Source organism: Lithobates pipiens, unplaced genomic scaffold, assembly GCF_037356315.1.
Source record: "Lithobates pipiens isolate NorthernLeopardFrog02 unplaced genomic scaffold, aLitPip1_a1.2 Scaffold_8, whole genome shotgun sequence".
NCBI classification, from domain to species: Eukaryota; Metazoa; Chordata; class Amphibia; order Anura; family Ranidae; genus Lithobates; species Lithobates pipiens.
In genome coordinates, this window is record NW_027507903.1 from 429,921,835 (window position 1) to 429,945,888 (window position 24,054).

A 24,054-nucleotide genomic window follows, 5' to 3' on the forward strand; every position below is an offset into this window, starting at 1 on the left:
TTCCCGCATCGCTCCAGTGTGAACCCAGCCTAATAAGCGATCGTTTTTCTGATCGCTGTATTAGTGTCACAGGTGACGCTAGTTAGGCAGGTAGGTATTTAGGTTCGCCGCAGCTTTTTATAGCGCCAGGGACCCCCATATACTACCGCATAAAGCCCCCTGATTGCCCCCTAGTTAACCCTTTCACCAGTGATCACCATATAACTGTTACAGGTGATGCTGGTTGGTTAGTTATTTTTTTATATAGTTTCAGGGCACCCGCCATTTATTACCTAGTCTCACTAGTGTACCCCTAAATTTAGGGGTGTCTACTTTCCAAAATGGGGTCATTTGGGGGGGGTTTGTGCCATCTTGGCATTTTATGGCCTTCAAAACTGTAACGCCCTTAGAAAGCCTGAAGGCGGTGCTTGGTTTTCGGGGCCCCGTACGCGGCTAGGCTCCCAAAAAGTCCCACATATGTGGTATCCCCGTACTCAGGAGAAGCAGCAGAATTTATTTTGGGGTGTCATTTCACATATGCCCATGGCATGCGTGAGCAATATATCATTTAGTGACAACTTTGTGAAAAAAAAAAAAAAAAGTTTGTAATTTTCCCGCAACTTGTGGCAAAATATAAAATATTCCATGAACTCAACATGCCTCTCAGCAAATAGCTTGGGGTGTCTACTTTCTAAAATGGGGTCATTTGTGGGGGTTTTGTGCCATCTTGGCATTTTATGGCCTTCAAAACTGTAATAGGTAGTAAGAAGTGAACTCAAAAATTTACGCCCTTAGAAAACCTGAAGGCGGTGCTTGGTTTTCGGGGCCCCGTACGCGGCTAGGCTCCCAAAAAGTCCCACATATGTGGTATCCCCGTACTCAGGAGAAGCAGCAGAATTTATTTTGGGGTGTCATTTCACATATGCCCATAGCATGTGTGAGCAATATATCATTTAGTGACAACTTTGTGTAAAAAAAAAAAAAAAATTTTTTTTTTTGTCATTATTCAATCGCTTGAGGCAAAAAAATAAAATATTCAATGGGCTCAACATGCCTCTTATCAATTTCCTTAGGGGGTCTACTTTCCAAAATGGGGTCATTTGGGGGGGTTTTGTACTGCCCTGCCATTTTAGCACCTCAAGAAATGAGATAGGCAGTCGTAAACTAAAAGCTGCGTAAATTCCAGAAAACGTACCTTAGTTTGTAGATGTGACAACTTTTGCGCAAACCAATAAATATACAATTATTGACTTTTTTTTTACCAAAGACATGTGGCTGAATACATTTTGGCCTAAATGTATGACTAAAATTGAGTTTATTGGATTTTTCTAATAACAAAAAGTAGAAAATATCATTTTTTTTCAAAATTTGCGGTCTTTTTACGTTTATATCGCAAAAAATAAAAATCGCAGAGGCAATCAAATACCATCAAAAGAAAGCTCTATTTGTGGGAAGAAAAGGACGCAAATTTTGTTTGGGTACAACATTGCATGACCGCGCAATTACCAGTTAAAGCAGCGCAGTGCCAAAGTGTAAAAAGACCTCTGGTCATTTACCAGCAAAATGGTCCGGTCTGAAAGTGGTTAAAGAATAAAATAAAAAAAAAAGGGGGTTTGGCAGTTGTATTTGCAAACATCACATTAATAATTTAGATGACACAGATGACTCAACAACCTCTAATTGAAGTTTTAAAAATATATCCTTACATTTTGGATGCTAATTTTAGTAACTTTCTCATGCCTCGGATGCTGAATAGTAAAAATATCGCTTTCGGAAAGTACCCTGAAGGGCTGTATAACATATGTTTTAAAATTAGATAACTTTTTGTGAAAGCTAAAAATATACTGGAATAATTGCTGTTTCCATTTCAATCAAGTTTTTTGTGTAGTGCTGGGACAATAGTTTTTATCATATAGAAAGCACAGAAGTATTATTGTTACCTTGTGGACAATGCAAGGCATACACACAAGTTATTGACCTTCTTTTTTTTTTTTTTTTTTTTTTTTCCTGTTTAGGCAAATGGGAGGTTGCTGAGATGAAAGAGAGTAAACTGCCTGGGGACAAAGGACTCATTCTGCTGTCACGAGCCAAGCACCATGCTATTGGCAGCAAACTTAAAAAGCCATTCATCTTCGATAAGAAACCTTTGATTGTTCAGTAAGTGCATCAAGTTGTTACTGTCTGTTACTATAATGAAAGTGATGCTAAACTCTTTTTTTTCTTTTGTTTAAGAAAAAGCAGTATGTCTAAATATAACTAGAATGTACTTTCTATCTCCCTTCATTACATTTTTCAACTTCAAGCTTTTTTTTATACTGTAATCGTACTTTGTTTGCCGGTGGCCATATCCATTCTCGATTCCCCCCTTGTGTCTGTAAACATAGCCACTCATTTCTGCTCACCCCTAATATGGACTACACATTTATCTACAAACACATTCAGTTCTGTGGGAATTGAAGTACACACAGAGCAGAGCATGTAACCAGAAATAACGGCACTGCTCTCTATATTAGTAGCACTGAGGTGCATCAGTTAACAAGCAAGAAGCCTGAAAACTGTAAGACTTTAAAAATAAAATCGACACTTATTGTGATGTAGTTTGTCATAAGATGTTTTTGCTCTCTAAAGGTATGAAGTGAATTTTCAGAATGGAATAGAGTGTGGTGGAGCATATGTAAAGCTGCTGTCCAAGACATCTGACCAGAACCTGGTTAGTATATCAATTATTCCTATTGTGATGTGATTCTAGTGCTGAAATTTGGCAGAGTAGTTAATTTTTCCTCCTAAATGGTATATAGCTCCTATAAACGTTATCATTATTGGCACAAGTGTCATTGACCTCCATTTTATGTGTTTCACACATATATACTCGTCTTAACATCTGTTTTTCTACAAAATAATCTAGCCAGATTTGTGTTAAGTTGTATAGCACAAGTAACGAATCAAATGGGAGAAGCATTACGTTTTTAACCATCTGCATGACACCTACATTTTATAGTACACCAACAATGTACGCAAGTACTGTGGGAATTGTGCTGTTTGTGTTGAAGTAGCTCTAAAGGCAAAACCTCTTAATTTTGGATAGAGTAAGGAAGAATTATAATCCCTTAAATGCAAAGAATTGAATGTGAAAGGGGGAATTAAAATAATTCAAACAAGCAAAGCTTCCTCCTTTGGGTGGAGCTCCACTTTAAGTACAGTTTGTGTTTTTATATTCAGTGGATTTAAAAAAATAATCACCCCATTTAAAATCACATTTCGTTGCTTTGCAGCTTGAACTAAAGACAGACCTCCCTCTTCTTTTCTTCTTTTTTTTTTTTTTTTTTTTTTTAACACAGCTGTATTTACACAACTAATAACATACAAGTTAAAGATATAACACCAACATATCAGAAAAAATAAAACTGAATGACTGAGTTGGAAAAAGGATCACCCTCTTGTGGTATTTTGTTGAACCACCTTTTTGCTTTAATTGCAGCCTTTAGTCTCCTGGAATGTGTCTCCTACTAGCTTTGCACATCTAGCCTTTGCTATATTTGCCCATTCTTCTTTGCAGAGCTGCTCAAGTTCAGTATAAAGTTGATGGGAACCAGTTGTGGACTGCAGTCTTCAAGTCCTTCCACAGATTTTCAGTGTGTTTTTTAAGTCTGGGCTCTGACTAGGCCATGCAAGGACATTCACCCTTTTCTCCTTTAACCACTGTGTGGTCATTTGTGCTGTGTGCTTTGGGTCAATGTCACATTGAAGGCAAACCTTCTTCCCATTGATAACATTCTGGCACAGGGCAGCAACTTTTCCTCAAGAATTTGATAGTATTTTGCCCCATCCATTTTTTTATTTTTTTTTATCCTGACAAAGATCTCCATTCCCTGCTGCAGAAAAATACCCCCATAACAGGATATTACCACCTCCATGCTTTACTGTAAGAGTGGTGTTATTTAGATGGATTTCCGCCAGATATATTGTTTGTTGTTGAGGCCAAATTTCAATTTTAGTCTCATTTGACCATAACGCCTTTTTTCCATGTGGCCTCAGAATCTTTAAGGCGCTTTTTTGGCAAAAATCAGTCGTGAGTATGTGGCCTTTGTTGAGGAGTAGTTTATTCTTGCAACCCATTGGCCTTACTCGCGCACGCTCTCACGCTTGCACGCTCTCGCTCTCACGCTTGCACGCTCTCGCTCTCACGCTTGCACGCTCTCGCTCTCACGCTTGCACGCTCTCGCTCTCACGCTTGCACGCGCTCGCTCTCACGCACGCGCTCGCTTGCACGCGCTCGCTCATTCATAGTCTCTGAAAAATGGCCAAGAAATCATAAATCCTTCCAGGGTGTGCAAACTTATGAGCACAACTGTGTATGTGTAATATATATATATATATATATATATATATATATATAATATATATATTAATTATACATATACACATACACACACACACACACACACACACTTGTTGACGTTTTTGCAGATTTATAAAAAAAAAAAAGGAAAAACTGAAATATCACATGGTCCTAAGTATGCAGACCCTTTGCTCAGTATTTAGTAGAAGCACCCTTTTGATCTAATACAGCCATGAGTCTTTTTGGGAAAGATGCAACAAGTTTTTCACACCTGGATTTGGGGGTCCTCTCCAGTTCTGTCAGGTTGGACAGCCATTTTTATGCCTCTCCCGAGATGCTCAATTTGGTTTAAGACAGGGCTCTGGCTGGGCCATTCAAGAACAGTCACGGAGTTGCTGTGAAGCCACTCCTTCGTTATTTTAGCTGTGTGCTTAGGGTCATTGTCTTGTTGGACGGTAAACCTTCGGTCCAGTCTGAGGTACTGAGCACTCTGGAGAAGGTTTTCGGCCAGGATATCCCTGTACTTGGCCGCATTCATCTTTCCCTCGATTGGAACCAGTGTCCTGTCCCTGCAGCTGAAAAATACCCCCACGGCATGATGCTGCTACCACCATGCTTCACTGTTGGGACTGTATTGGACAGGTGATGAGCAGTGCCTGGTTTTCTCCACACATATCGCTTAGAATTAAGGCCAAAAAGTTCTATATTGGTCTCATCAGACCAAAGAATTGTATTTCTCAACATCTTGGAGTCCTTCACGTGTGGGTTTTTTTTTTTTTTTTTATAGCAAACTCCATGCGGACTTTCGTGTGTCTTGCACTGAGGAGAGGCTTCTGTCGAGCCACTCTGCCCTAAGGCCCCGACTGGTGGAGGGCTGCGGTGATGGTTGACTTTCTACAACTTTCTTCAATTGCATCTCTGGAACTCGGCCACAGTGATCTTTGGGTTCTTCTTGACCTTTCTCACTAAGGCTCTTCTCCCCCGATAGCTCAGTTTGGCCAGAGGGCCAGCTCTAGGAAGGGTTCTGATTGTCCCAAATGTCTTCCATTTAAGGATTATGGAGGCCATTGTGCTCTTAGGAACCTTAAGTCTGGGTTCACACTGCTGTGATGCGGGAACGCTGCGAATCTACTGCGGGTTCCCGCATTGCATGCCTCCCGGCGGCAGTTCACACTACCCTATGCAAACTGCTGGGAGTGTCAGAAAAGTTAATGACACCCCCAGATCAGTTCGCATATTGCAGTGCGATCTGCAAACTTGGACAGGAATTGGATCGCATGGTGTGAACACCCATGCGATCCGATTCTGCTGCGGACCAAAAAAAAGGGTCCTGTGCAAGTTTGGGCCAGATGCGATGCGAATTCAGCCATACTATCTGTATGGCTGAACTCGCATCGCACAGAGATCGGATGTGATTTGTAGTGCGGTGCGAATCACATCCGATCTCGTACACCGCAGCAGTGTGAACCCAGCCTTAGTGCAGCAGAATTTTTCTTTGTAACCTTGTCCAGATCTGTGCCTTTCCACAATTCTGTCTCTGAACTCTTCAGTCCTTTGACCTCCATGATTCTCATTTGCGGACACTGTGAGCTGTAAGGTCTTGTATAGACATGTGTGTGGCTTTCCTAATCAAGTCCAATCAGTATAATCAAACACAGCTGGACTCAAATGAAAGTGTGATGAGGATGATCAAAAGAAATGGAAAGCACCTGAGTTAAATGTGAGTGTCGCAGCAAAGGGTCTGATTACTTAGGACCATGTGATATTTCAGTTTTTTTTAATCTGCAAAACTGTCAATTATTCACAGTTAAGATTAATGGTTCCAGTCTGAACTTCTTATTTCTCTGGCTCTGACTGGGAGTATTTCTTCCTAGCTCCCTGCAGTGTCAGAATATCTAAAGATATTCTTTAAAGAGGGATTCCACCAAAAAAAAAAAATATTAAAAGCCAGCAGCTATAAATACTACAGCTGCTGACTTTTAATAAATGGACACTCACCTGTCCCGGGTTCCAGCGATGCCGAGGCCGATCGATCTCTCGGCTGCTGCAGTCACCATTCTAGGTGAGGGAATCGGGAAGTGAAGCGAATCGGCTTCACTTCCCGGTTCCCTACTGCTCGAGCCGCGCAATAGGAAATCTCCGCGCTGTCACTGGGACCCGTGTGTGTCCCAGCAGACAGTGCGGCAGGGCAGGAAATGGCGTAGACTTCCACGGGAGTCTATGCCCAGAAGTGGGTGAAAATACCTGTCTTTGACAGGTATCTCCACCCCCCTCCCCCCTGAAAGGTGTCAATTGTGACACCGGAGGGGGGGAGGGATCCGATCAGCGGAGGTTCCACTTTAGGGTGGAATCCCGCTTTAAAGAGAAGCACATGTAGCCATCTGCCTTTGGGACAGGAAGTGAAAGTCTTCCAAAAAGAAAGCATGGTCTGCCTACACTAGCCAAAATGTAAAAAGACTTGCCTATGCATATACTTCTAACTATCAGTATATTATTGGGCTGTGAGACCAAACCCACCAAAGTCCTTGGTGATGGTGTCTGTTGAACTCAAGGCTTTAATGCTGCAAGGTAAAGCTGCACGATTCTGGCTAAAATGAGAATAACGTGTTTTTTTTGCTTAGAATAAAGGTTACGATTCTCATGGAGTAACATCATCATTTACATTATACTAAAAAAAAATTGGACTAACTTTACTGTTTAATTTTTTTTTTTTAATTCATTGAAGTGTTTTTTTTAAAAAAATTGCGTTTGAAAGACCACTGCGCAAATGCAGTGTGACATAAAATATTACAACAATCATGTTTTAGGGTTCCAAGTAATTTTCTAGCAAAAAAATACTTTAAGAGACTAGTGTCAGAAAAAGGTTTAGACTTTTAAGTCGGTAGTTCTCAACCTTCCTAGTGCCGTGACCCCTTGATAAAATTTCCCAAGTTGTGGGGACCCCTAACAGTAAAAATAATTTTGGTAGCGTGGGTTGTCGGCACGCAAGACAAGCAATTTGCGCCCCTAACCCATGGACATTTAGTGCTCCCAGAGTCCCTTCCAGTCATACAGTATTAAAATCCCTTTATGGTACATTTTTGTGAGTGGTGCATCCCTTTGATCTAAAGGAAACGTTAGAATGTTTCTAGTTCTCTAGTAGTGCTGGAAATTCTGCATAGAGATTGTGAGGGGGTTTAATCGAGATCGAATTGATAGTGTATGTGTGTGTGTGTGTGTGTATATATATATATATATATATATATATATATATATATATATATATATATATATAATATTATACACACACACACACACACACACACACACACACACACACACACACACACACACACACACACACACTATTATCCCAACTACACTTAGAAAACAGAAGTGTTTTACATTACCACAGTTGTGCTTTTAAATTGATTTATTCCCCCAGGATCAGTTCCATGATAAAACACCTTACACCATCATGTTTGGTCCTGACAAGTGTGGAGAAGATTACAAGCTACACTTCATTTTCCGTCATAAAAACCCGAAGACTGGAGAATATGAAGAGAAACACGCAAAGAGACCTGACACTGACCTGAAATCTTACTTCTCGGACAAGAAAACTCATCTCTATACACTAGGTTAGTGGTTTCCCTGAATGGTGCACCATAGACAGTGAAAAGCAGCGGTTTTGTCAGCTAGACCTATCCCAATCATTTTTTTAGGGTTGATGGCATCACTGTTAGATTAGACAGCGTTTGTTTTGTTTTTTTGTTCTGAAATAAGATTGCAGTGTTTTGACTACTAATCCAGTACGTAAAATAGACCATGCAATTGAGTTTAGGGTTCACTGAGGCAAGCCTCATCTGAGTAAGGTGCAAGGTACCCACTGTTTAGGGAAGTAAGACCTGAAATGTGTTGGGGTTTTTTTTTTTTTTTTTTCCCTCCCCCCCCCCCCCCCAAAATCTTTTGGATAACTTTTCTGTGGCTATATATAGGGATTTGTATAGAGGTATATAGATTTCTTTGTCTTCTCTCCTGGTAAATTCGGTCACCTTCTCCTTTAACTTTTATTCTTATTGCTCCATAGGACCCAATAGATTAATAGAGAGGGAATACCATAGTGTAGTATTTCACAAATGGCATTTATTAAAAATTTTCATATTTGTGAAATACTACACTATGGTATTCCCTCTCTATTAATCTATTGGGTCCTATGGAGCAATAAGAATAAAATTTAAAGGCGAAGGTGACCGAATTTACCAGGAGAGAAGACATATAAAGAAATCTATATACCTCTATGCGAATCCCTCCTTGCTATAGGTAAGGGGCCACTGCCCACTAAAGTGTGATCACAGCGGGATTAAGCACTGGAAGATCCACACTTCAGTTGAATTTGCACAAGTTTGCACAAAGCACTTTCACTTAAAGCGGGAGTCCACCAGGACTCCGCGTTTTTTTTTTTTTAAAAGCCAGCAGCTACAAATACTGCAGCTGCTGACTTTTAAAATAGTGACACTTACCTGTCCAGCGCACCCGCGATGTCGGCATCCGAAGCCGATCTCTAGATCGTCTGTAAGGTGCTGCCGCCGCCATCTTGAGTATGGGAATCAGGAAATGGAGCCTTTCGGCTTCATTTCCCGGTTCCCTACTGCGCATGCGCGAATCGCGCTGCGCAATAAGGACGGTCCCCGCTGCCTCTGGGATCTGTGTGTTTCCCAGCAGGCAGCGGGGCACTTGCGGAAAGGGGCGTAATCTACGCCCCTTTCCGCAGAGAGCTATCCCGGAATTGGGTGCAGAATACCTGTACTGTACAGGTATCTGCACCCCCCTCCCCCCTGAAAGGTGCCAATTGTGACGCCGGAGGGGGGGAGGGTTCCGATGAGCGGAGGTCCACTTTAGGGTGGACCTCCGCTTTAAAGGAGACTGTTGTTTGTTTATGGACTTGAATATTTATATCTTTTTATTTTTGATGGATTTCAATATGTATATTTAATCTATAGAGGCCGGATTCATTCTGATATAACGTATGTTACAGCCGGCTCTGTAGTGCGTTTACTACTATATATATTTTTTGTTTAATTCTAAAGTTTTTCCATGTGATCAGGAGAGGGTACCCTCTTTTTGGTCTAGGTATATTCTTTCATATTTTCTTGTATATCATTTGTTTATTATTAGGGTGGTTCACTTATATCACCTCTGGAGAGTGTTTACTTATTTGCACATTTATAAGACGCACTTGGCACTTTATGATCAATTCACAGTTTTTTGGCTTTGCACTCAATTGAAGCAGTTGTGTTTCCGTGGAGGTTTTCAATTGACTTTGTAGTGCGTTTCCTTTTTTTTTTTTTTTGCATTTTTTTTTTTTTTTTTTTTTGCATTTTCTCTGCACTTTATCAAAATAGTAATTTTTTAAGAGACTGTTTTTAGTTACTTACCTTTTTGTTCACTTGATTTTCATTTATTTGGATTCTATCACCTCTGTGGTGTGTATTTTATTTAATGTAGCACTTTGCACTTTTTGATATTCAGTAGACATTTATATATATATATATATATATATATATATATATATATATATATATATATATATATATATATATATATATATATATATATATATATATATATATTTTTATATTACACTATTGATTTATGTAACTAGGCATTATACTTATCACCCTCGGAGGGTTATTTAATATAGGGGCAGCGCAATACCAACATATCTTAAGTTTCATATTAAGTGGATACGGTGTGATCCATTCCGGTAGTAGCAGCAGCAGCCCTTGACATTTGATAGATCACCAGTGGTAGCGCAGAAATAAAACACTATCATTTTATACTGCCTGCCAGTGCCAGCTAGCAGTGCTGCCTACCAACTTAACCCATCAGTGCCCATCACTGCCACCTATAGGTGGCCATCAGTGCTGTCTCATCAGCCTACATCAATAAAGGAGAAAAATTACCTGTTTTTTAAAATTTTATAACAAAATAGAAACCGCAGAGGTGATCAAATCCCACCAAAAGAAGGCTCTATTTGTGGGGGGGGGGAGAGAGAATTATAAAAATTTCATTTGGGTACAGTGTTGTTGACCTTGCAATTGTCCTTCAAAGTGCAACAGCACTGAAAATTGGTCTGGGGGGGTTAATCTCCTCAAGTGGTTAATCTCCCCAAGAGGGAATAGATTCAATTTCTCTAATCTTTCCTAATAGCGGAGCTCCTCCATGCCTTTTATTTGGTTGTCCGTCTCTGCACTTTCTCCAGTTCTCCTGATATCCTTTTTGAAAACTGGTGCCCAAAACTTGACTGCATATTCCAGATGATGCCTTACTAATTTGTATAGGGGCAAAATATCTCTCTGGAGTCATACCTCTTTTAACCACTTCCCTACCGCTCATAGTGATATGACGGCGGCAGGAACCCTTTGTCCCTCCAGGCCACCATCATATGACGTCTGTTACTTTCTGAGCCTCTAGGGGGCACGCACCGCGTCACTAGGCACTCGATGCACGCGTGTTTGTTTCAAAATTGTCGCTCTTTTTTATTTTTTTGTCTATAGCGCAAAAAAATAAAACCGCAGAGGTGATCAAATACCACCAAAAGAAATCTACTTGTGGGTTAGAGAATTATCAAAATTTCATATGGGTACAGTGTTGCATGACTGTGCAATTGTCATTCAAAATGTAACAGGCCTGAAAGCTGAAAATTGGCCTGGGCAGGAAGGGGGTGAAAATGCCCTGTATTGAAGTAGTTAATACAAGAAAGGACTTTGCTTGCTTTGGAAACTGCAGCTTGGCATTGCATGCTATTATTGAGCTTGTGATCTACCAACACAGGAACCACAAGCCTACAGAAAAGCCCTTTTCTACATGAAGGTTTGCCCCCATCACAACATCCCAATGTTTGGTGATGTCTGTCTTCACTTGCAGTCCAGTGGCTATCCCTCGTTTCAGACAAGTGGGTTCTGGAGGTGGTATTTCTTCAAAATGGTTCTAGACTTTCCTTCAGGAATGCTTGTTTCCCTCCACACTGAGCTTCTCTGTTGGGCCTGCATTCAGCGGTTCAGGGGGTGATATTTCCTGTGCCATCCTCTGCGAGGTTCAGAGGCTTTTATTACAATCTATTTATTTATTTCTGGATAAGGGGGCCATCTCATTCTGAATATGAAGGCCTTTAAAACTTTTGTCAATGTGTGCATGTTTCTGATAAAATAATGTTATTAGCTGTGTTTTTTTTTGTTTTTTTGTTTAAGTAAATGTTTTTCCTATTGACAAAGTGACATCTGTGTTTTTACTTTCCTTTTTTATGCCTTATAATAAATATATTTAAAAAAAAATATCTTACAGTCTTGAATCCTGATAACAGCTTTGAAGTCCTGATTGACCAAACTGTGGTAAACAGTGGCAACTTGTTAAACGATGTGAACCCCCCTGTTAATCCACCAAATGAGATTGAGGACCCAGATGACCAGAAGCCTGAGGACTGGGATGAGAGGCCAAAAATACCTGATCCTGATGCTGTCAAACCAGTAGACTGGTAAGTATCAGTAGATCAGAATGGGGTGTCTTCTAGTTTTTGCTTATTTAAAAAAAAAAAAAAGACCTTTTAGGGTCCGTTCACACAGGGGCAACGCGACTTTGAGCGAGACTTTGGGAGGCAACTTGGACACGACTTGAGTATGAATCACAGCACGACTTGAGGCAACTTACAAGGCAACTTGAAGTTGCTTCCAGGAGAGGAGACTTTACCAGTGGCCAATCACATAATAATCAGCTCTGTGGGAGGGAGGGGTTTGCCTAGAAAACTATTTTTTTACTTCCTGGAAAGTTGCTTCAGTTAGGGCCGGTTCACACTGCGGGCGACTGCGATCCGACTTCAGGTCGGTCTAGGTCGCCTCAAGTCGCCTCCAGGTCGCGCTGCATTAAAAACAATGATAGTCAATGGAGCTGTCTTAATATACACTACTGCAGTAGCTCCGACTTTTAAAAAAGGTTCCTGTACTACTTGGAAACGACTTCTAGGCGACTTGTACCCATTCATGTCAATGTAAGTCGCCTCTCCTGTTCATCTGTAGGCTACTTGCAGGCTACTTGACAGGAAGTCACCCAGCCCCCACTGCAGGCAGCCCCTCCTTTCCATACACATTAGTTTCGTTTTCCTGGTTATCTTGAACTCACACAGACCAAGAGCTCAGTCCTGCAAAATGTCTGCTATGAACAGGAGAGAACCAGTGGACAATGAGTCCCTCATACGCTTTGTTCGGGAGAGAAGGTGTCTGTATGCCAAGACTGTATGGCAAGTGACGTGGAAAGTGGACAATGACATACAGCATATGTACTTGCCTTGTGATCGACATCCGTGTATACTTGAAAAACTTGTCATCAAAACTACGCAAGTTCTCATACATAGCCCAGAACTGCCCTCTGTTATGTCGATTGGCAATGATTGGATGGATCCAGTAGCGACGTCTTCTTCCCATCCTCCTCCTCCGCTTCATTTCTTCTTCTTCCTCTTCCATCAGTACTGCCAAACCAGCTGTTAGGACAGCTGACATAAGGTAACGCACAGAGAGCATTTTGGACACAGAACAACTGGCAAAAACAGGAACAAGGAAGAAGACAGGAACAGGAATGATGTCACAAGGGGTGAAAGCTCACTTGTACAGTTCCCTGTCCTGGAGGCGACTTGTAAGTCGCCCCAAGTCGCGCTGTTAAGTCGGATACAAGTCGTATCCGACTTGGCTTCACAAGTAGTGTCGCCTCGTGTCGCCCCCTGTGTGAACCGGCCCTTAAGAGCCGGTTCACACAGCGGGCGAGGCGACACGACTCGCCTCGCTCTCGCAAGTCGCCCCCGTTCTGTACAATGGAACCGTTCTGAGAGGAGCGACTCGAGTCGCTCCGACTCAGAAAAAAGGTTCCTGTACTACTTTTGGGCGACCTCGGGACGACTTGCATTGACTTCTATACAGAAGTCATCTGCAAGTTGCCGCTGAGGTCGCGGCGAGGCAAGTCTGAGTCGCCTCGCCTCGCCTGCAGTGTGAACCGGCCCTTAGACAGGGGATCAGACTGGAGGCAACTTCTATTGAAATCAATGGGTACAAGTTGCCTAGAAGTCGGATTGAAGTAGTACAGGAACCTTTTCTGAAGTCGGAGCAACTTCAGTAGTGTACATTAAGACGGCTCTCATTCACTTACATTGATTTTATCATGTTGCGCGACTTGAGGCAACTTGGGACGACTTCAAGTCGGATCCAAAGTTGCTCCTGTGTGAATGGACTCTCAGTGTTTTAGGTCAGTTTTGTTTTAATTTCTTTTTGTTTTATTTTACTTTGCATGTTTTGAAATGGGTCTTTATAAATATTTAGCCCAGCAGTATTTGCTTCCTTTGAGAACAGGGAGGTTCTTCTCAATGACTAAGCTGTGTATTTAGTTTGATCTCCTGCTGTACAGATCTTGTCGCAACATTAAAAGTTGGGAAGTGGACAGATTGGTCAATGAATGTCCATTGTCAGCACTGCTCATCTGTAGGAAAAAAAAAAAAATCTTATTCAATTCTTATTCAATTACCATTACCAATTACCACTTAAACAGGACATCCAGTCTGAAGTGATTATATACATGTTAAAACATGTAGACCTTACTGTTTATGAAACATCAGTGTACTTTTTACCTTGTTCTTGCAGCACATGACTTTGTTTTTTTATCAAAAAAAAAAAAAGTACCTCAATACAGTTTTCTTTTTATTTTGACCGGGTATCAACCCCCTCCTATGTCTGGAGTTCAGCTTTAGAGAATAATCCCACAAATAGATTTTTTTTTTTTTTTTTTTTGAGGTTCCTCTCCTGTACTGAAATGGCTTACTCTGTCACTGCATACTATGAGCTTATTGCAGTGTGCATGAGAAGCTGCCACAAGTCAGAGCGTACCGCATTTGCTGGCCAGAGGGCATTCAGCATCATACATCTTTTTTTTCCTCAACCTTGCTGTCCCTGGCCAGCCCCATTCATTGTATTTCTGTCATGGAGGCTCAGCGTTGCATGAGCAATATCTAGGGCAGTCTGCATACAAATTCAGCCTGCCAAATAATGCCCACTTCTCCAGACTGACATCCACCCATCAAGATGTGTTGATATTTGCATAACTCCTTCCAAGAGCCAGACCAGAGCTTATATGAGCTCCTAGGGGTCTTGAGTATGGAGGCAGGTTGCTGTGATGTTTTCAGCGGTCTAACGCACTCTGCTGGCCCCTTCCGCCACTCATCTGCCTGAAGTGCATAGAAAAGGCGAGAAACCTAATGACATATTATAAAGGCATGTTATGGAAACTTGACATTTTTGGACCTTTTGCTGAGGGAGGATCTAGGGTAAACAAATAACAACAAGCTTAAATGTCAGCTTTAAATAGAATCCAAACCTGATGTTTTCAGACTATCCTCCTTTAATATACCCAATGTCTGTCATTCCTGATTTTGTTCGGCCTCCAGTTCCATTTCTGACCCTCTGGCTATACAGCCAATCAGTAGCACTTCTGCCTGCTAAAATCCATGACAGGCCCAAAACAAGAAAACCTTTTTCTTTACATATTTGAATACTATCACACTTGTCATTTAGAGGCGATTTATAGAGACACAAGGTACTACAGTTGGCTTTACCAGATGGAGAAATCCTTTTCTACTATATTTAGACTTTTAAAATATACACACTGCACAGTTATGCATAAAAATTATTTGGTCAAAATACTTGGCTATTCTCCAACTCCAAGCTGTATAAACTTGAATGCTTACCGGATTTAAGCTTATCAGGTGATGTGTATTTTGTTTAATGAGGGAGGGTGTGGCTTAAGGCAAATTCTTTTCCTCAGGCAAAATGGGCCAAAAAAGAGATTTAACTAACTAACTGAAAAGTCAAAGTCTTGAAATGAAGATATTGGGGCGTGATCACAGAAGCATCGAACATTTTGTTGCAAATAGTCAAGAGTCACAAGAAATGTGTTAAGGAAAAAACGCAAATTGACTGCCAAAGATATGAGAAGAATCAAACATGAAGCTTACAGGTAGATATCGACCAATAAGGGATTTTCTCTGGCCAATGCCAATATTTAGAAATTGGGGTGGCCTATGGCAGATTTATGATGCCGATATTTTAGGCCAATTTTTAATTTTTTTTTGGCAGGTGCCACTGGTCTGCACTGGCAGTTGGCACTAGCGGATGGCACTGGTTGGCACTGACGGATGGCAGGTGGCACTGACAGGTTTCACACTGCGCCGATATAGTGTAACTGTGTGAAACTGACATATGTAACTGAATGCAGAGAGACTAGCTGTCAAAATTCAGTGTTGATGAGGGCGGGACCCAGCAGCTATCAAACAGCAGCCAATGATTGGGCTACTTAAGAAAGGAGTGTGGGGCCACATACACGTAGTGGCCTCCCCAGATCCCATCCTATTGGCTTGTGTTTGATAGCTGCTGGGTCCCGCTCACCCCCAACATGAGTCTGCATTCAGTTACATATGCCAGATTGACATACTTAGTGGCTCTGGCAAGCGTCAAGCACCGCTCTGCCAATGGAGTGTGGGGAAGGGAGGAGGAACACTTCTGAGTCGACGGGTCATGGTGCGGTCAGTGTTAATCGGCCTAATTTGCTGAATTATTGGCCAATGCCGATTTCTTAAAGGCCAAATTACTAGCAGGAACCCATTATGCTCCAGTTCTGTCAAATTTCAGATATTCCTGAACTGCAACCTGCCTGGAGTGCCCAGAAGTACAAGGTGTTCAGTGCTCAGTGACCTGGCCAAGGTAAGGAGGGCTGAAACCCGACCACCATTGAACAAGTGACATAAGTTGAAACGTCAAGACTGGGACAAAAAAAAAAATATCTGAAGACAGATTTTTCAAAGGTTTTATGGACTGATGAGATGAGTGACTCTTGATGGACCAGATGGATGGGCCTGTGGCTCGATCCCTAATGGGCACAGAGCTCCACTTTGACTCGGACGCCAGCAAGGTGGAGATGGAGTGCTGGTATTAAAGATGAGCTATTTGGACCTTTGTGGATTAAAGATAGATTCAAAATCAAATCTCAAACCTACTGCCAGTTTTTAGAAGTCCCTTTCTTCAAGCAGTGGTACAGAAAAGTCTTAATCTTTCAAGAATATTTATGCAGGACAATATGCACCATTGCATGCATTAAAGTACTCCACTGTGTCGCTAGCCGGTAAAGGCCTTAAAGATGAAAGAATGACATGGCCCCCTCCTCACCTGACCTAAACCCTATTGAGAACTTGTGGACCCTTCTTAAATGGGAGATTTGAGGTGAAGGAAAACCGTATATCTCTCTAAACAGTGTCTGGGAGGCTGTGGTTGCAGCTGCACACAAAGTTGATCATCAATAGATCAAGAAAGTGACAGACTCCATCAATGGAAGGCTTAGTACTTCTTGGGGGGGGGGGGGGTGGCTATATTGGTCACTGATTTATTTTTATTTTTTTGAAATCTCAAATGTTTGTAAATTTTGTTTTATAATCACTTTAACAGATGAAAAAACAAGTGAGATCGATTTTTTTAATTTACTTTTTTTTTTTTTTTGGGCATAATTCTGCACACTAATAATGGCCCAAAATTGTGCACACACGGATATTATTCTAAGAAAGCCAAAACCTTACTTTTACTTACCTTAAATATTCAGGTTTGAGGTTTATTAACATTTTGGATTGACTAAGAGCACTGTAGCTGTTCACTAATTAAATCTTCAAAAATACAACTTGTCCTAATAATTGTGCACACAGTGTTGTATTATGATGCTATAACTATATAAAATGTACATATATAGATCTTCTACTTGAAATGTCTAATCTCTAGGGATGAGGATGCACCAGCAAAGATCCCTGATGAGAATGCAGTAAAGCCTGAGGGTTGGCTAGATGATGAACCTGAGTACATTGCTGACCCTGATGCAGAAAAGCCTGAAGACTGGTGAGTTTAAATAATTTCCCAGTGTGCATTTTTTTTGCATTGTTTTCACAATTGTGCATTGTTTGAGCTTCCACTATTGCTATCCAACAGGGATGAGGATATGGACGGAGAATGGGAGGCACCTCAAGTGGCAAACCCCAAATGTGAGGCAGCACCTGGCTGTGGAGTCTGGCAACGCCCCACAATTGACAATCCTAACTACAAAGGAAAATGGAAGGCACCAATGATTGACAACCCTAGTTACCAGGTTTGTATGTTGTCAAGTTGTTTTACCTTTTTATATGTGCTCAGATTCTTGCACAGTTTAATGATCTTGCAAGATTTTGTGCATGATTGTCTGTCTTTGTTTTGGTGCAGAGGAGTTAATATGCTTCCATAATGAAATACAAAATGTATATTTTGGCTATAGTACATGCCACTGCTTGTTGATTGGTGTGTAAGAATGTAACTGCACTTCTTGGCAATTAAATGTCTTGCACAAAACAAGTTTTTTTTATTTTATTTTTTTTGTTTACCGTATTTATCGGTGTATAACACGCACTTTTTTCCCCCTTAAAAGCAGGGGGAAATCGTGGGTGCGTGTTATACGCCGATCCCCAGAATTTCTGAGCCTCTGGGTGGCTTTCAGCCACCTTCGGCTCTTCAAGGCGACTTTCGGCCGACTTCGGCTCTTCTTGGCAGCTTTCGGCCGTTCTCGGCAGCTTTCGGCTCTTCTCGGTGGCCGAAAGCTTCAGAGAACGGCCGAAAGCTGCCTGAGAAGAGCCGGAGGCCCGCCGAGAACTACCGCACGCCGCCGAGATACACATCCGGCTCTGTATCTCGGCAGCGGCATTTTTAAAAAATGAAATACACGGCTGCAATGGTGGACAAGGCTGCATAAGGCTGCAATGGTGGACAAGGCTGCATAAGGCTGCAATGGTGGACAAGGCTGCAGATGACACTGATGGGCATATAAATGTAAGGTTTTTTTTTTTTTTTTTCCCTTAAACTTCCCTCCTAAACTTGGGGTGCGTGTTATACGCCGATAAATACGTTATGTAGAAACTTGTGAACTTCATAACCTTTTGCCGTTGAAAGTAGGGCTGAAACAACTAATCGATTATGAAAATAGTAATCGATTAATCGGCCAGAAACATAATGGGTTAAAAAAACGAAAATGAGCCCTTTATAATACAAAGAGCAAATAATCACTACTGCAAATATTACTTTCACTGTTCTACAGTAAAAAAAACGATCCCCGTACAGTAGTGATCATCTGCTTTTTTCTATTATAAAGGGCTACTTTTCGTTTTTTTTAACCCCATTATGTTACTAAACGTCTTAGATCTGGTTCACATCTGTGTTTTTTGGTGCTTTTGGAAGAAATGTACTACAGTTCATTTACATGATTTCCTATGGGACACGTTCACATCTGAAAGGGTCAGGGACTTTTAACACAAAATGGTTCTTTATTGGTTCAATATACTTCAATGGAAAAGCTGCAGAAAAGCATGTAATGCGTTTTTGCAGCAATTTGTGTTTTTTAATCTGCCCAAAAAAATGCAAATTGCAGTAAAATCGCGTGCGCAAAAATCAAAACGCACTGCAGAAACGGATCAAAAGCAAACTGTATAGGCGTGTACTGAGCCTTATGCTGGCCACGCAGATCAATTTTCAGATGAGAATATTCAGACTAAAAATCTTTGTACATTCGCTGAATGAGAGAATTTTGTTTGAAATTTTCACTTGTTTTTAAAATGAATGGAATATCTGAACGAAAACCACATACACTGTCTGAAAATTCCTTTGACTAAGAAGTTTTCTATTTCTAAATTTTCCCATCACTGTGGTTGAAAATGAACGTCAATTTGACCCATTTTTTTTTTTTTAGGGTTATTAACCGATTAATCGAAACAATAATCGGCCAACTAATCAATTATGTAAATAATCGTTAGTTGCAGGCCTAGTTGAAAGGAACCCGGCTTTCTAGGGCTCATTCACATGGGCATTAGCTAGAGTGGTTTGTTTTTCCCTTTTTTTCCTATTACTGAGCTGCAAACAAATAAGTACACAAACTGAGCCCTAAGAGGGCCTCTGATCATGCGATCACTGATTGGGTAAATGTATGGAATACTAAAGCACTGCTATGCAAAAATACTGATACTGTGAAACTAGAACTGCACCATTAAAGCGGGAGTCCACCGGGACTCCGCGTTTTATTTTTTTTTTTTTTTTTTTTTTTTTAAAAGCCAGCAGCTACAAATACTGCAGCTGCTGACTTTTAAAATAGTGACACTTACCTGTCCAGCGCGCCCGCGATGTCGGCACCCGAAGCCGATCTCTAGGTCGCCTGTCGGGTCCTGCCGCCGCCATCTTGGGTATGGGAATCAGGAAATGGAGCCTTTCGGCTTCATTTCCCGGTTCCCTACTGCGCATGTGCGAATCGCGCTGCGCAATAAGGACGCTCCCCGCTGCCTCTGGGATCTGTGTGTTTCCCAGCAGGCAGCGGGGCACTTGCGGGAAGGGGCGGGCACTTGCGGAAAGGGGTGTAAGTTACGCCCCTTTCCTCAGAGAGCTATCCCGGAAGTGGGTGCAGTTACCTGGATTATCCAGGTAACTGCACCCCCCTCCCCCCCCCCGAAAGGTGCCGATTGTGGCACCGGAGGGGGGGAGGGTTCCGATGAGCGGAAGGTCCACTTTAGGGTGGACCTCCGCTTTAAATAGTGATCTTATACTAGCATAAATATAGAACAGAATAGTGCGCCAATTCAACTTGTGCATAAATCCAACATTATATTTATAAATAAAACTTGCCACTGCCTATAGCATGAAAAATATAAGCTGTAAATATTAAATGACACACAATCGTAAGTATGTGGTAAATAGTTCAAGTGAAAACATCCCACACAGTGACCCTGTATAGGATCCTTCCGTAGATGATTTGCTTCAGTATGTGTCACATAGTAATACGAGTCAGTGATTTAAAACCTCTGTATTTTTTTCAAGTTCGCTGGAAAAGCTGCTTCTCTGAACTGAGAAAAAAAGATTTTCGTCACGCAAAATTGCTTGAAGAAATGCGTTTTTATTAAACATGAATTTGCCCACTCAGTCATCTTGTGTAATGCCTAAAATGATCATACATCGAGAGGCTCACCTCCACCGCTTCTGGGTTTCCAGAGACACCTGAAGAAGTTACGTGATCACTGATGCAATGGGAGGAGCCGGTGACGACCCTTCCGGTGTCTTGGGAAACCCGGAAGAAGCGGTGAGAAGGCGAGCACCTCGGTGTATTGGGCATTACACAAGATAATGGCTATGTGAGTGGGTAATTTTATGTTTAATTTCCTAAGGTGAGCGAGCAGTTCACATGGCAGTGGTTTTATATCGCTGACTTGTATTACTACATGTCACATATTAAAGAAAAGTGTCTATACTATAATAATGTCCCCATCGGAGACCCCCACGCACAATAATGTCCCCATCGGAGACCCCCACGCACAATAATGTCCCCCTTAGAGCGCCACCTTCGGCATTTGCGTCCTTCGTCAGAGCCACCTCTCCAGTTAGGTCCACATTAGAGAGTGCCCACCACAGTACTCACATTTTAGTCCCAGTAATATTGATGCCCGGCTTCAGTGCAGCTCTGATGTATCTCCCGGCTTTTACACAGGCATGTGGTAGGCAAACTGACAGTGGGGAGGGAGCTAGGATGTGCAGCAGGTCCTAGCCGGTGGTTGTAGCAAACAGCTGCTTAGTGAGGTGCCGGGTTAGCTGGCTTTGTCGGGTTGCGGGACCAGCACTACATACTGCCAGGGGTTGAGTATGCAGCGCACGTCCTGCTCCTCAACAAAGCTTGAGAAGAAACCAACCCTGCAGTGAGTCTGAGGACTCAAGCTGCGGGCCGGAAATAAACGGCGGGCCTAAATTGTAAGCAATGGCTGGGAGCTGTCAATGATAGCTTGGTTACAGTGCTGGAGTGCCAAGTGAGCACTTCATTAGAACTAAAATGAATTACTGGCTGTACACATCTGTGATATATATGTACACAGCTGATGAGGACAGAGACCTTCTCACTTAGCCCTGGTAACTTTTAGTCATTGTGACTTGAGGCGCAACGTTTTAAACTATTCTATTGCCGGCAATGGGCAGCGACTTGTCATGTGATTTTGAACTGTCAGATCACATGACAAATCACACCAGTGTGAACGAGGGCTTAGGATAAGGGAAACAAACTGCTACTGGTATGAGGTTGCAGGCACCTAGAGGTATCTGCAGCAGTCTTTAGAACCTTCCTGTTGGCCAAATGCCATGCCACACTAGTGATCGCGTTGGAGCTTGCGGCTAAGACTCGCCTATTTGGCTAGTAGAAATTCAAAAGCGGTAAGAGGAACCTGTCAGGACAGCCTGACTTTAAAGTGTTTGAAAAAAGAACTGTCTGAAGCAGTTCCCTTTGCCCTCAAAGACCATAATTCCCCCCCTGCCTCCAGAGCAGATTTGTAAATTCAGAAGTGGACTGCAAATCAACAGTTACAGATGGAACACATGAATCAGTAGGTTGTTAGAAAATGCTGATTATGTTTCGTAGCTGATCTAAACCCAGCGATAGTTGTGGTCCAAACGTTTATATTCAAAACCTGCATCGATAACTCTTATGCTTTCAGCTGAACTGTCAAGCCACCAAATGGTGATATAGCTGATCATATGTGCAGCATTATGGCAACTCCAAGAAGACCACTGCCTTAGCTGGAGAGAAGTCATTTTCATCTGTACTGACCAATGTTACTTATGTTCACTGCAGGGTATCTGGAAACCACGCAAGATCGCAAATCCAGATTACTTTGAAGATCTCGAGCCCTTCAAAATGACTCCATTTTTCGCCATTGGTCTGGAACTGTGGTCCATGACTTCTGATATCTTCTTTGACAACTTCATTGTGTGCAGTGACAGAGCTGTGGCTGATGAGTGGGGAAATGCTGGCTGGGGCTTGAAGAAGGCTGCCGATGGAGCTGCTGAGGTATGTCTTCAGAGACTTGCTAGCAAATGTATGCCTGTTCTCGACATTGGGTGACTTTGGTAGTGAAAGCAATCACCGGTTGATTTGGAGAATGGTGAATCGACAGATAAACTATTAATCTTATTGTATTTTGTAAAGCAATTTTTAACAAGCTTGTAAATTGTATATATCTTTATGGGAGCCACTGTTTGCAAAGTACCCTACAGAGTGTGGTTCAACTAATAAAGTCCCTTATAACTTGTACACTGGTTTTGTTTAGGGCATAGTAAGGAATTAGTCAGACTACTGCGGCAATCAAAGCAAGGTGTGGATCTAGAAAAATATATTAAGAAATGATGGCTCTTAAACTCAACCCTACAATCAAGTGATGGTTTTAAATTTTTCAACCTATGCATGAAAACCGAGTCGTGCAATTTGCTCCTTGTGTGTAAACGAACCTGCTTGGCCCCCTGGATTTCTCAAGTCTTCACTTAATGATTTTAGGTTTTATGAGAGTTATTATTTTTTTTTTTTTTGTTAGTTATTTTTTAATAGTTGCCTTTTTTAGATCACATATAATTAGCTACAGTAATATGTAATTTGCCCTCAAATTTCTATGCTAACGACTAAACTTTTTATTCCAGCCCAGCGTAGTGGGTCAAATGATGGCTGCAGCTGAGGAGAGGCCCTGGCTTTGGGCTGTCTACATCCTGACAGTGGCTTTGCCAGTGTTTTTGGTCATTCTGTTCTGCTGCTCAGGCAAGGTAAGCACGGGATCTGTTTTTTTTTTTAATGTGTCACTGTTTACTGGACAGTATTATCATCTAATTGATCTTATTCTCAGTTTTGTCTCCCAGTTTTTTTTTTTTCCCCTTTTTACCAAATACTTTCCACTCTAGCAACTATAGTCTGCTTAAATTAGTAACGTTAGGTTTCGGTGAACACATAGGACATTTGATATCAAAAATATTTTTATTTCTTTCTATACATAAAACAATAAACCTTGATTGAATTGCATCAATCGACCTCTTCTTGCCGACAATTTCAAGGCATAGATTCCTTTGACCTTAAAGCCTTCTGTCTTTCCCTCATGATATTGTGAAAAATGTTTTGCGACCAGCCTTTCCTCCTTCTGTTCTTATCTCTCTGCCTCTCCCTCTTCCTAATATCCCTCAGATGTTCCCCTATATGGACCTTTAGAGCTCTCTTTGTTTTGCCAATATATATTTTAGGACAAGGACACGTTATCATATAGATCACTTTTGTGGTTAAGCAATTTATTAAATCCTTTATTACGAATTCATGCTTGCCTTCTGCATCATGAAAATTTAACTGACAATTGTGCGGTCGTGTGACGTGGCTCCCAAACAAAATTGGCAAATAGAGCTTTCTTTTGGTGGTATTTGATCACCTCTGCGGTTTTTATTTTTTGCGCTATAAACAAAAATAAAGCAACAATTTTGAAAAAAAAAAAGCAAAATTTTTTTACTTTTTGCTATAATAAATATCCCCAGAAAATATATAAAAAAAAACATTTTTTTTCCTCGGTGTAGGCCAATACGTATTCTTCTACATATTTTTGGTAAAAAAAATAGCAATTAATTGGTTTGCGCAAAAGTTATAGCGCTTACAAAATAGGGGATAGCGTTTTTTTATTTTTTTTTTTATTTATTGTGACTGCGACATTATGGCGGACACATCGAACATTTTTGGGACCATTGTCATTTATACAGCAATCGGTGTTATTTAAATGCGCTGATTCCTGTGTAAATGGCAGTGGAGGAGTTAACCACTAGGGGGCAGTGTAGTGTTATGTA

General features: G+C 41.4%; 1 protein-coding gene across 3 annotated transcripts in view; it reads left to right on the forward strand.

The window, feature by feature from the left end:
• The window catches only part of CANX (calnexin), a 95,468-nt gene that overhangs the window by 46,465 nt on the left and 24,949 nt on the right, over window positions 1-24,054 (forward strand). For all 3 annotated transcript variants that reach the window (XM_077474287.1, XM_077474285.1, XM_077474286.1), the window contains exons 5-12: window positions 1,995-2,136; window positions 2,608-2,689; window positions 7,743-7,935; window positions 11,642-11,831; window positions 17,152-17,265; window positions 17,356-17,512; window positions 22,043-22,258; window positions 22,882-23,001. In XM_077474287.1, the coding sequence (XP_077330413.1) occupies window positions 1,995-2,136; window positions 2,608-2,689; window positions 7,743-7,935; window positions 11,642-11,831; window positions 17,152-17,265; window positions 17,356-17,512; window positions 22,043-22,258; window positions 22,882-23,001 (1,214 nt within the window). The remainder of the gene's footprint in view (window positions 1-1,994; window positions 2,137-2,607; window positions 2,690-7,742; window positions 7,936-11,641; window positions 11,832-17,151; window positions 17,266-17,355; window positions 17,513-22,042; window positions 22,259-22,881; window positions 23,002-24,054) is intronic.